Source organism: Amphibalanus amphitrite, unplaced genomic scaffold, assembly GCF_019059575.1.
Source record: "Amphibalanus amphitrite isolate SeventyFive unplaced genomic scaffold, NRLGWU_Aamphi_draft 000663F_arrow, whole genome shotgun sequence".
In the NCBI taxonomy this organism is placed as follows: domain Eukaryota; kingdom Metazoa; phylum Arthropoda; class Thecostraca; order Balanomorpha; family Balanidae; genus Amphibalanus; species Amphibalanus amphitrite.
In genome coordinates, this window is record NW_024882157.1 from 24,074 (window position 1) to 37,303 (window position 13,230).

Here is a 13,230-nt window from a genome sequence, read left to right on the forward strand (position 1 = left end):
CAGCCGAGGGAAGGCGGGGTGGGAGCGGGGAAGGCGGGCGGGAAAGGCGGGATGAGGCGGGGAAGGCGGGGTCCAGAAGCTGGGCGAGGGGTGATAACGGTGTCTTGCTCAGTGGCTCCGAATTGCGCTCCCCCACCCGAGAGGAACTGCCAACCTGAGCGAAACAAATCGTATGCGTGGCAGAAAGAACAGCATTATCGGTCAAAAATAAAAGTAACGTTGCGTTTCAGTAAGACCGACCATACATGAGGAAAATAGTATGTGGGCGAGGGAAGACTGATGTGAGAAATTTTAGTGCATCTGCCACAGTGCAGCAGTCACGGATTATGGCGTGAAATATGCGCATACAACGCTCCTCTATCAATCAACGCATTTGCAAGGAAAAAGTTCCCAGCATGCCTCAGGCAAATAAGCCTATCCGCCTTGATGGGCGCGCATCATTTCCTGTGAAAGCCGGCAGCTTTGCGGGTCTCTCATATTGGGTAGATGTTTGTCTATCTGATTGATGGCACACTCAATCTCATAGATCATCGGTATTCTGGCCGCGGCTGGCTGCTGGCCGCCGGCGGCGGTGCCAGTGTCAGCCGTCCCACACTTCCGTATACACACGGCGCTGGCTGCAAGAATAATGCTGCGTCCGCGGGGAGTGCCGTGCAAATATCACGCACTTTTACAACAAATGGAGGACGGCTATCACATTTCGCTTCCTTTCAGCACATCAAAAACGTTATATTCACAAATGTGTAAACACATTTTACTGTGCCAGTGACTCTCATCCTCCTCTCCATTGCGGATCTGAGGTGACATGCAGGAGGTCCGAAGAAATGATGAGATGAAGAAATGGATCGAGATGACGTGAGAAGAGATTTAGCAATCAGGCTAAGGGTAGGAGCCCAGTCAATTGTTCTTCAGTATCTTCTTCTATCTTCAATGCCAGGTTCAATATTAATTGCTCAATGTATGCATGTCTCATAAGCGCATGGGAATGGAAAAGCCCCTGGAAACGGTGAAGGAGGCATACACTTACGTCAGTTAGGAGTCGAAGGCTCTAACAACTTCGATGCCACATCGCATTGATATAGGATGAGTTGTTTGTGAAAATTTGAAAACAAACTTGAATAGACGGCTGTGTTTTGTCAGTCGATGTTAGCGATGTCACATTAAGTAGCGAGTTTTAATGTTGAATGATGCGGACGGAGTTTGTTAGAATGTTTGGCTGGTAGACTGCAGGGGGCTGACGGGGACGTCGTGTGCCAGAGGAAATTGAAGGACTGTGACTGGGTATACAGTTAGGCTGAGGGACTGGCGTTGGAAGAAGGTTACAAGGAGAGGATGGGGATTGCCCGATGCGAGCAGTGGCCAGGCTGAGATAAAGGAAGAACTTACAAACGTTATAACGCTCGCTTTGACGAATAACTATGAAGTTGACTGAGCCAATTGACGTATCGGACCAGCAGTCAATCGTGTGTTGTTTTGTAGAGACTGATCGCAAGTAAAAATACCCACACTTCCCTCGCCAATGTTGGATGTCTTCGACTGTCCTTTAGCCATTTGGATTATCAAATAAAGCTTGTCTGCGGGCGGCTCCAGCTCGGGTTCCCCAGCGGCCCGAAGCCTGGTTCTGGTTAGTACAGCAGAAATCAGCCCAGTCAGGGTACCAGTAAACAGCGCCATTAGGCCGCCGTTAAGCGCAACTTGGCACCGTTTCGGTCGGCCAGCTGCCGGAAAGCAGCTGCTGCGCTGGCAGCGCTCTTGCCGTCAACGCGCCATTAACGTCACCGACACGACGCTCTGCGACAAACGCGGCGCGCTTCCGAGCCGCGCGAAACCAGCTGATTTTGGCGAGCGCTGCCGGACTTTTGATCCTGAGCCATCAAAAGTGCTGACAGTCTGTGGGACTCAGTGGGAGGGGAACTTTTGGAGCGTGAAGCCGGCCACTGGCGTCACTGGGGTGGGGTCGCTCCGCCTGGCGCGGCGGCAGACGGCAACACCCGCATTGTTGTCTCCGATGAATAGACTGCTCGCGCCGGCCATTTATCAAATTAGCAGCGACAACTTCATGTTGCTGATAATGTAAGAAAAATGTCTTCTATCATCCACGGCTGTGCCTCTTTCAAGCCTTTTCGCACGAAAGCTAAGGAGTCGCACACAATGCTCACCACCTGAAAATATGACGCGAAGAAATGGTCAATTTCAAACCGTGAATAAGACTAGAACTTTGGCCTATCTACTTTGCCAACTGCGCGCCTTCCTTATTGCCACGAACACATTCTGAAGCAAAATTGGAAACGCCTTTTCCATGTTAAGTGCCTGGTGCTCCGGCGGGCTGGGCCAGTGCCGTCTGTCCCAAGCCGACTGTGGCGGGGTGGCGTTGGGGGCAGACAGACGGGGAGGGGAGAGGGGGCGGGTTTCGTGATGGGACCGGAGGCGTGACTGAGGTGCCATCGCCACTAGCAAAGGACGCCTGTCGACAGTCGGCCCGACAGCTGCCGTGTCCGCCACGACCCGTGGTCGATACAGAAATGGACTCAGGTCGGCCAAGGGTTCTGTGGGTCGGCCGGGCCGGGGCAAGCCAGCGCCACTGGGAGCCGGACTGCCACTCGATCTCCGTCGTTCCAGTAGATGCCAATCCACCTGCTTCTCCCCAAACGTGTATGTCAAAGTTCGACCTCTGATCTGGTCAAACGGGCGGGACAGAGAGGGACACGATGAACATTCTGAATGCCTGATGATGTCTACTCCAGTGACACTGGCCTTGTATACTATTCAAGTGTCCACAACACATCAAGATGCACACGTGGAGCGCCTTGAACTTAGAATCCAGATTAATGCATTCATTCGCCTAAAAGCAGAACAGCCAATCTTGTCTAAAACAGCATACACAGAGGTCAGACTGTGTCTATGGACCATCAAACGATTAAAGGATGACGCGTTGGCATATTTGAAGAGATCATCTAATACTCAAGAAAGCATTTCGTTCGTTTGCTAATGTTTCCGGCCAAATCCAATATTCCTCGGGGCTGCCTGTGTCAGCATAAAGCCGCCGAACATTGGACTTTCAGTCCGTGATTTTAGTTTCGCGTAGCTTAAGCCAATAACCCTGCAGCGTTGGAGCCTTCACTGTCACTTCCGCATTGGATCCCACGCTGAGCCGATTTTATAACGATGGACATCACTATGAACACTCTGAAAGTGGCGGTTCAGTGACGAATAGCGGCAACTAAACCTTGCGCTGTTATTTCTGATCTTTCTAGAACAACAGCATAAGTGAATGTTTTTCTATCCCAGTTATTTTAGTTCGTAAAGTGGAGACCTTTTCACGTGCATGCGTGCACACTGCACTTGAAACGTGCCTCCGCCACATTACTCTGTCGTCACCATCGATTTGCCTGGTTCTCTGGATTTCTCTGAGCAGCATTCAATCAACCTCGTTTTGGTCGAACTACACCAGACAGTGCCTCAGAACAGTCAGAAGCTTAACACGTTCATTCAACTTTTATAAGATGGCTACTTAGTGAATTAAGACCGATGTTTTTTTTTCATTGCTCTGCTCGATCGCATCATGTTCGTGGATACTGGAAGTGGATAGGCTGTGCCGCTATCACACTACTATAGTCAAGCGGCACAGTCTACCAATAGCGGCGGCTGCTGCCAGTGCAGTGCTGAACTATAGGTAGCTGGTAGCCACTAGCCAGCCGTGAACAAAAGAGTTGCAGACTTGCATTTTTAAAACCCGACTGTGAACAAGTGATGAACAAGTAACCATATAATATTGCCACCATATCTATATAGGTATATAGTGGACTATGACTAGTGCCATATAATATTGACATGTCACATGAGGTTAGTATGTGCTATAAACGGCCCGGATCCGCTGTCGGCATGACCTTTTATCTTCCTTCGGCTGTTGCAGGTAATGTAGATAATTCACCATGGCTGTTCTTTGTGGCAAGTTGTTCCCTCCGGTTAACAGGCGCCCCATGAGAAATTCAGCGACGGCTGGCTTTTTCCTCTGAGACAACCGCAGCAATCAACAGCTTGACCGGAGCATTATGGGCTGACTGGATGCGGTCGTTAGCCTTCGCTTTGGCAGTTACCGTGACCTTTAACGGGTTTGCTCCCAGCTCCCCCCGGTCTCGTCAGTACCCAGAGGTGATGCCTTCTGTGGTACGGCAGAGCCATGAAAGGCCAGAGCACAGACACTGCGATCACAATACGGAAAAACAGGGAGGTACTGCCGTAGGTCATAACTACTTTATTCAGTCACCAAATACTGGCTGACGTACAACGAAACTAGCAAAATGCAGGTTTGAGACCTTGGAGAGCATTTCTGAAGAACATTTTCATCACCAACAGCAGTTACATCACATTACAATCAGCATTGTCGTCGGTATCAATTGTTGTAGATCCCCACCATTTTAGGTAATCATTTACATTTTCCTTTCCCCGCAGACCACATGCACACACTTAACTTTCAGTAGCAACAACGGGCCGATAATTTTTCGTAACATCTCGACAGAACTCGTAGAGATTAAGCACAGATCCAAAACGCAGTCGTCTGGTAACGCCTTGGGACCATCCAGAGGGCCCAAGTACCGACGCCCTTTTCCCTCATCCACCCAACCACCCCATCCTCTGTCCTTTTCTTGCACTGCCCGTCACAACAGTCACCGCCTCGAACACATGACAGCAGCCCTCCGTCATCCCATACGATACGAGCCGTCCTTTCATAAATAATTTGGACACATCACTTTCAACAGTAAGCCAAACGATATCTCACATCGCACACGTTCTTGCATATAGCACATCGTCACATTACTGTCCATTTCATAAAGCATACATTTACTTCACATGTAGCACCACAAACCCAATCATTCACATCAGACATCTTCTTCAGCTGAACTGCGGCAAGCGAACCGCTCCAGCGGCAGCGCTGCGTCACCAATCCTGGAGACGGCTGTCTTGACCCAGCGGCCAGAGCTGCTGCCAGTCCTGTGGGCCGCTTCGCCGTCACAGAGCTGATTGCGCGTTCTCAACCCCGAATAATGCGCTACAGAGATGAACAGCGTTCACGGCCCGTGCAAGAGCTGAGATCGTTTGTCATTCATTTGGTCCGAACAAACATGCCCTGAAGCATTCAACGATCAGAAAGCATTTGCCCAAGCCCCGGCTGTCCACCGACTGACACTGAGACCGTCTCGCATCTCCGACTCTCCCGAAAAGGAACAGTCTGATGAATGGGAAGATGCTCTGACTCTCCAGTGACAGTATTACAAACAGAGCATCACAGTCTCCAGGCCATGGACCAGAGTCCCTTAGGCCACAGCCCAGCTCTGGCGAGCTGAAGTGCCGAACACTCCCCGCACTGTTCCGACGAGCTTCATGCGCCATCTGGCGGTGCCGGGCGGCCATCTTGCTGTCACTACCTGACCTTGACCCAGCGCCGGTCGGCCAGAGGCGGCTCCAGCGCCACGTGCAGGGTAGGCACCAGCAGCAGAAGCGCTACCAACACCATCAGCAGCGGTGACGTAGACCGAAGGTGGCTGCTGCCTCCTGTGTGCATCGCCTCTGGCCTCTGACCTCCTGTGGACACGCGGTGATTGATCAACATCTGATGAACAGTGAAAGGAAACAACTGATAGGCAGCATAATCTGACAGATAGGAAGGGGGACGGCACAGATAAAGGCGTCCGGTAAGCGTCGGCGAATACGAGGGCAGGTTGTGTTGATCAGATCATCAGATAAAGAGGGAGAGAGAGAGGGAGAGGGAGAGAAAGGGAGAAGAGAGAAAGAGATAGAAGAGAAGAGAAGAGAGAGAGAGAGAGAGAGAGAGAGAGAGAGAGAGAGAGAGAGAGAGAGAGAGAGAGAGAGAGAGAGAGAGAGAGAGAGAGAGAGAGAGAGAGAAAGAAAGGTCATAGAGAGAGAGAGAGAGAGAGAGAGAGAGAGAGAGAGAGAGAGAGAGAGAGAGAGGGGAGAGAGAGAAATAGAGAGAGAGTGAGAGAGAGAAATAAAGAGATAGAGAGAGCGAGAGAGAGAGAGCGAGAGAGAGGGAGAGAGAGAGAAGGCGAGGAGAGAGAGAGAGAGAGAGAGAGAGAGAGAGAGAGGGCGAGATGAGGGAGGGCAAGGGGAGAGAGGGCACAGTGGAGCTGTTGCCATTCGTGCCGGAGCCGGTGCTCCTCCATCAATGCGCCGGCCATCTGCGGGATGGGGCCGCGTTCCGCCAGTCCGGCATGACAAACCAATCGCCGAGAGTCGGGCGCCAGGCGCGCCGCGCCGCGCCGCGCCCGGCGCCCGTCTTCCACTCTCCCAAATGATTACCTCGCGTCGGGGAAGAACAATATTGAGCGTGGCCAATCTGGGCGGCGAGCGGCCGGCCGGAGCGAGGTCGGCTCCCGTGGCGGCGGTTTTGTTCCGTGGGCCGGCTCTGCGCGGCTTACTGCCGGCCTGGGATAGTGGTCTGGACAGAACCTCTCCGGGCGGTGGCCGAGCACCGCGGCGGGTCAAAGCACGCTCCACCGCACGGAGACAGAAGTCGACTGACACGGATCGGTGCGGAGGAGAGCCGCCACTCGACCCACCCGGCTCAGTCGTCAGCCGCGCCAACTCTCACGCCAGCTTCGATTCAAGGGCGCTATTGTGTCGAGTCCTGAATGAGGGGCGAGAAAAACTGGTCCGTGCTTCCGACGAAACGTTAGCTATAATATATCCGTTATATTGAGCGTAATTTATAGGTATCGGTGTTCATCGACGTTTTTAAACGAGGAGACAGATTAATGACTTTTGCGTCACATACCACTTATTCCAAAAAATTATTTCCCTTTTATTCAAGACGCATTTCAAATCAATAGCAACAGATTTGATGCTGTATCAAGAAACTTCGTCGTTGAAACCCATAAGCAATATTTTCTGGCAAGCTCAATTTACTGATTAACGGGTACGCTCCTTTCTGTGTTTCCAGTCCAAATTGGACTTGTCATGGTAGTGAAAAATCTTCAGCGGGGATATCCACTCCCATTGTTACTACAACTCATGATCCAATTTGGGAACATCATAAACACGAAAAATCCTCGCTCGAACTGAAGGCTCCCATTATTTTTCAATAGGATCATTATTTTCTCGCCGGCGTTTCTCCGCGCTCAGCTCAGCTATGTGGGATGCGTGGAGGCGGACCAGCCCAGTGTGGGGCAGTATATAGGTATACGAGTATGTGTAGGGAAGAGCCTTTAAGGAGGACACCCACCTTTGAGGACGTGCACACTGACGGCCGCCGGCCGTGAGCTGGCCGGTCGACAGGTGTAGCGGCCACTGTCGGGTGGTCGGGCGTGTCGGATCAGCAGCTGCGAGACCGTGGTGCGGCCCTTTGTGGTCACCACACTGATGCCGCCCCGGTCTGAGTCGTAGTTGATGACCTGGGGAGAGGGGGCGGGGGTCAGAGATGTGGGAATGGAGGTAGGGAGTGAGTGAGGAAGAGGTAGAAAGGGGGAGACATTGTGCTGCGAAACATGGATGATTTCCGTCATGTAATGAATGCACATTGTTAATAATGAGACTAAAGTTACCAGCGAGAAGGTGTGACTTCCATGGCAAGTCTAGCAAAAAATTATCTTAATAGCTTTATCAATGCAGAGTGCAGACGTTACGAAAAGTAAAAGTAAAAGTAAAAGTAAGTTTCTAGTAAACGTACCAGAAAATAAACAGGTGTGCATTCAAAGCACGTTTCCATAAAAAGTAGCCCTGTGCTGTAGCCCTATGCATAATACAGCTGACCGAAATCCCGAGGATATAGCGCGGAGCTCACGGGATCTACAGAGAGGAGATGTTGCAGAGGGGACGCCACACAGTGCCTATCGGGTGCAGTGAATGATTACCTACCAGTAAAACGCCTTTTGGGCGAAGAACGAGCGACCGAGATAGTGAGCCCTGCACGTGCGGAAAGGCGAGAGGGTACTTCCAACGGGCTTGCGCAAAGCACCCTTCTAACCGGTCGCTAGCGGTGTACCAAATTTGAACGCAATCGGCCCAGCCGTTCCTGAGACCTGGAAGCGGCATTCTGCACGTGCGCACGTGCAAACGGGGTCCAAACTGACTTTTGCACGGCACCCTACTAACTGGTCCCCAACCGTGTACCAAATTTGAGCGCAATCGGCCCAGCCGTTCTCGAGATCTGGAAGCGCCCCCTGCACGTGCGCACGTGCAGTAGCACCTTAACCGCAACACATGGGAATGCATTGCACTGAAAACAATTTAACCCAAGGCCCGCGAGTAAACCGGTGTTTTGCAGGTACCCCTATCCGCAACCATTTTTAACCACCCTCCCAGGAGTACAGTAAGGTCCCATTGCAGTGTAGTCGTCCCTGCTCTCACGGACTTGTTCGCTGACAGCGGTTATATCCGCTAAGAGCAAGTACGACTACACCGCAATGGGACCTAGCACTACTCCTGGGAGGGTGGTTAAAAATGGTTGCGGAGAGGGGTACCCGTAAAACACCGGTTTACTCGCCAGCCTTGGGTTAAATTGTTTTCAGTGTGTCTGGTGGGTGCCTACCTGTATGCCAAGTTTCAGCGAAATCGCCCCTGTAATTACCGAGTTATTAAAATGGGAACAAATTTGACACCTCTTATTGTTGTATTTTTCACGTGCACTGGGGGTGACCCACATGCATCGAGAGTATCCTATTTTGGGTAGAAGGGATGCTGCTACCCTACAAAAATTACCGCAAGCCAATCGCCCAAGCGGCTGCTGAGATATGAGCCTCTCAAAAACACTACTTTTGCAAAACAGCTTGAACACCCTTGACTTTTCACGTGGCACGTGCCACGACGGTCACTGAGATGTATCAAAAGTAGTCAATTACGGGGTAGAAGGGATGGGGCTACCCAACAAAAAAGACCGCAGGCCAATCGGTCCAGCGGTTGCTGAGATATAAGCCTCTCAAAAGCGTTACAGGCCGGGCCGGGCCGGGCCGGGCCGCTCATACTGAGATTTTTCCGTTATATTGAAAAGACTCACTTCGCTCGCTGCGCTCGCTCGCTCGTAATAACTGGCTAACTACTCGTGATGAATTCTTATCACGTCCGGTTACAAAGAAACTATCCATTCGAAATTAGAAGTGAATCAAAGTCAGCTACAATATACACCATATAAAACAAATCTATCGATAAATTGAAAAAAAGACACTGATTTTGCTTTGGTAGAGTGATCAGCTATTGACAGCTGGTGGCAGCGACCGCTGTCCTTGACCGGCGACCACGTGACCCGCGTGCCCTAAGCAGCCGCTGATTGGCCCATGATCAGTGCAGACGGCCGGCGGCTACAGGTCACGTGACGTGACCTGATAGCTGACATGCGCAGGCAGTGAGTCTCTCGGGCCGCGGTGGCGGGCCGTTCTAGCCTCAAACCTCACCTTGGAGTTGTGCTCCCAGAATATGAAGTCTGGCGGCTGCGGACTGTGCTCGATTACACAGGTGAGGTTGATGGTGCTCCGCTGGTCAATAAATATCTCCGGACCGCCCAGAATCTCCGTGTCCGGCTCTGGAGTCGGGAGAGATCGACCGGTCAGGTCAGACAGGTCACACATAGCCAGGTCAGCTCAGATTTCTTTCGGTCAGGTCAGCAAGGTAAGACGCCGCCGTAAGGCAAGACTCAGTGCGGTCAGGTCAGGCAGGTCAGGCGCCGCTGAGTAAGGTAGGACTCGACCAGCGGGCAGATGAGACGGATAAGGTCTGTCACAGTCAGCTCATACCAGATAGGTGTGAACACTGAACACCTCCGTGACATGGGTCGTGAAAAAATAGAGCATGTATCTAATAAACATGATGCGTCAGCTTTATAGCACCAGCACTGTGTCTATTTTATTTTGCTCTAAATGATAAGTCTACAAGAGACAAGTGAAGAATGTATACTGCGACAGAAGAGCGCTATAGCTGCTCAGCCTTCTTGACGACCAAGAACGCGGTTGTTGTGGTAGTGTAATCGTAATTGTTGGAGCTGCTTGATATTACCGAAGACAAATGTTCTTGTTTTCGAGCATTCAACAAGAGATAAGCTCAAATTCTTTTGCGATCTCAAACCTGAAAATTGCGAGTCAAGCAAACAAGCGTGTTATTGCTGCTTGACTGAAATAAATTGTTTGTTTTCCTTCGCGTGACAGTTCCCTGATGTCCAGTGTTGCTGGTTTTACTGTTTAAACACATTATTTGATTTTATATTCCGCAGTGAGTGCCGAATTGGTTGGTCTAGCATGCAACCTTGTTTAAACCCTTTGGAGAAAGCGCAAATATCTGACGTGGTCAATGCATTTTTGACGCAATGAAATGGTCCTTTTGCTGAAACTTGCGCTCTAAAACTGGTGCTCCATGAGCTATATATAGCCAACCCTATTATGGGTGGACCACCCTACCCTACCAGGCAGAAGCAGGTCGTGGCAGCGCCTCGCTCAGAAGGGGAGCCAGCTAACAGGAGAAATGCGGGCAGATTTTGACAAACCCAAGATACGACGATGGCGATACAGCCACTCCTAAGAAATCAAAACACCGAGATAGAACCACGCGATGCTCCACGCCAAAAGATTAAAGGTAGTGTGCCAGCTTTCTTGGACCGTATGGAGTTAATGGCCCAGATAAGGAGAACCGGATTTTTAGAACTTATCCATACCTTCAAAACTCATGGAAACGTCTTAAATTCTTCAAATTTTGAGTACCCCAGTGCGAAATTCGCCCCGACGGGTTGTCGGTCGCACCCCAACCACATTTCACACCACTATGAACAATAAATGCACACACTGAAATCGCTATTACCGATATGCTCATCCAATCAAGTTTCGATAAACCCGTTCATCATCAGCTCCTGCGGTTTCGAACACGCCTGTTAGGTGGTGCGGTAGACCACGCCCAAAGCCAGGGCCCCGGTAACGTGAGGTAGCCGAGTCAGGGCAGCGTGCGCTGACCCAAGCCGGAGCCGCGCGTCCTCCCGGTGTCATTTGATAGCCCGGGGCTGCCCGCGGGGATGCGGTAGACCGCGCCCAAAGCTGCGGCCCCGGCTTGGGTCAGCGCACGCTGCCCCGACTCGGCTACCTCACGTTACCGGGGCCCTGGCTTTGGGCGCGGCTTCTGCTCATACTTTGTGGTGCGGTGGTGGTGCGTCGGGCTGCGCGCTCTGACTTCGGCCAAGAAAAATGCGTCAGCTGATCATTGTCATTTCTGCCACTTGGGTGTGGTGAAATGGGGTCATAAATTATAAGACGGCTTTTTCATATCAATTATTTTACATAAAATCATATTTCAAACCATAAATAATGTTCGACAGCCAAATAAAAGAAACAATACCAATACGGGCTTACAGTTTAAGGCTCGACATTGTGTTGTCTACGATTAGACAGCTGATAACTCATTCCCGTACGTCGTATGGTCGTAACACTATAATGACCTTTGCTTATTGTCACAAGTGCGCCGCATTCGCGATTGTTGCCCGACGCCTGTTTGCAGGTGAGCCCACTACAGTTGTTATACATATCTAAAAACCGATAAACTTTTAGGCGAAAAAGGCACTATTCCAGGCCCATTTTTGATTTTTTTTTTTGCGATATTATAGTTCGTTTTTCTTAAGTTTGCCCCTCACTGTAAACGTCTTTTTGAAAACAGCACGAGAATTGCTAGCTGAATTACTGAGAAAACTGGTTGGCGCACATTGATTTCACCAGATTTCACAGACGATCAATTTTACCAAATTCGTTTACTATTTCACAGACTCATAGCTCGTATTTACCCATACCTACAGCTCCACAGTGATAGACGACTTCTCAGGAATTATGTCTGAACTAATTAATGAATTGCACGGCGTTTAACATTAACGTTACATCGTCGGTGTTCAAAACTTATTTTGAAAATATTATTCATATCTCCAATACAATGTGCGCCAACCAGTTTTCTCAGCAATTCAGCTAGCAATTCTCGTGCTGTGTTCAAAAAGACGTTTACAGTGAGGGGCAAACTTAAGAAAAACGAACTATAGGTAAAAACAGAAGCTTCTTATCCTCGGAAAAATAAAATGGGAAATCTTTCAAAGGTGGCACACTACCTTTAAGCAAAAAAATTCATTCCCTGACTAGTGTAACTTGCAGCGAAAGGTAGAGTTTTGTGTTTGGTCAGACTACAAACTTTTGACTTTTATTGTTGCACGCTGAGTAGCCCTTCTTATCATAATCCAGGTCAACGAACCCTTCAGGTTCTGTAACTGTTAGAGGTGCCACTTCTGTGAACAATATACGATTATAAAAAAATATACGATACACATCTTCACGAAAAATAAGCATCCACCACGGAACACAAGGCAGAAGTCCTGCCATCACCTAAGACAATAACACCAAGACTAGCAATGCATGAGTCGAATTACTGAGCAAACACATCCTCACCACGCCACACGTCCGTTCGCCGAAGCCATCCAATCGTGTGTTTTGCATGAAAGTTTGAGCGAAATCGTCCTGTTTCGTCCAAACTTTTGAGGAATGGCATATAAATAATTGCTAAGACTAAAACAACTCAGCCTTTTAGTGTCACTTGGTTACTTTTCAGAAGTGGCACAAAAGGGTCGCGAAGGACCAAGCACTTGTTTGTTAGCCAGCTTCTCACTTGGGCACATCGATTTGAGTGTGTATGATGGTTATGAGTTCGTTACAATGACTTGCTCCTCGTGTACCTAATTTTGAACTGGTGCTGTGGTATGATCGGAGACAAAATCAGGTAGATATACATAATAAGGCTCTTTTTATTTCACAGTTATTACACTAATAACCTTTGAGCATCATCGCTATTACATATACGTATATTGTTATTAGTATCTAAGCACCTGTAAACGTGAGGAATATGATATTATATAAAATTTGACATATTTTACGCACATTTTATATTAAAGTTATGCATGCGCCTGTCGGCTGAATGGTGATAAGGAAGCACTTGCCGACTTTCCATCCATCTAATATGTTCGGTCATCCGTCTGGATGCCCTTACATTCTCTTTAGGGCGGAGTGTAATCACGTAATGCGGCGCCTGCCGACGGCGCGGCTGCGTCTTTCGTCGGCGAATGGCAGGCGCCTGCACGGAGCCACTAATGTCGGCCACATGCACTGACGATCAGACACTGGCACACATGTGTGAGTGATGGTTCCATAAAAACAGAATGTGAGAGTGATTAGGGAGTAACGACGCACTTCGTACACTAGCTCGGACACTTGG

General features: G+C 49.7%; 1 protein-coding gene across 1 annotated transcript in view; it reads right to left on the reverse strand.

The window, feature by feature from the left end:
• Positions 1-4,223: 4,223 nt before the first annotated feature.
• LOC122364230 (zwei Ig domain protein zig-8-like) overlaps positions 4,224-13,230 on the reverse strand; it is a 37,135-nt gene continuing 28,128 nt past the window's right edge. The window contains exons 5-7 of the mRNA XM_043334419.1: positions 9,405-9,532; positions 7,241-7,409; positions 4,224-5,583 (exon numbers count right to left, since the gene is read on the reverse strand). Of these exons, the coding sequence (XP_043190354.1) occupies positions 5,423-5,583; positions 7,241-7,409; positions 9,405-9,532 (458 nt within the window). The 3' untranslated portion in view covers positions 4,224-5,422. The remainder of the gene's footprint in view (positions 5,584-7,240; positions 7,410-9,404; positions 9,533-13,230) is intronic.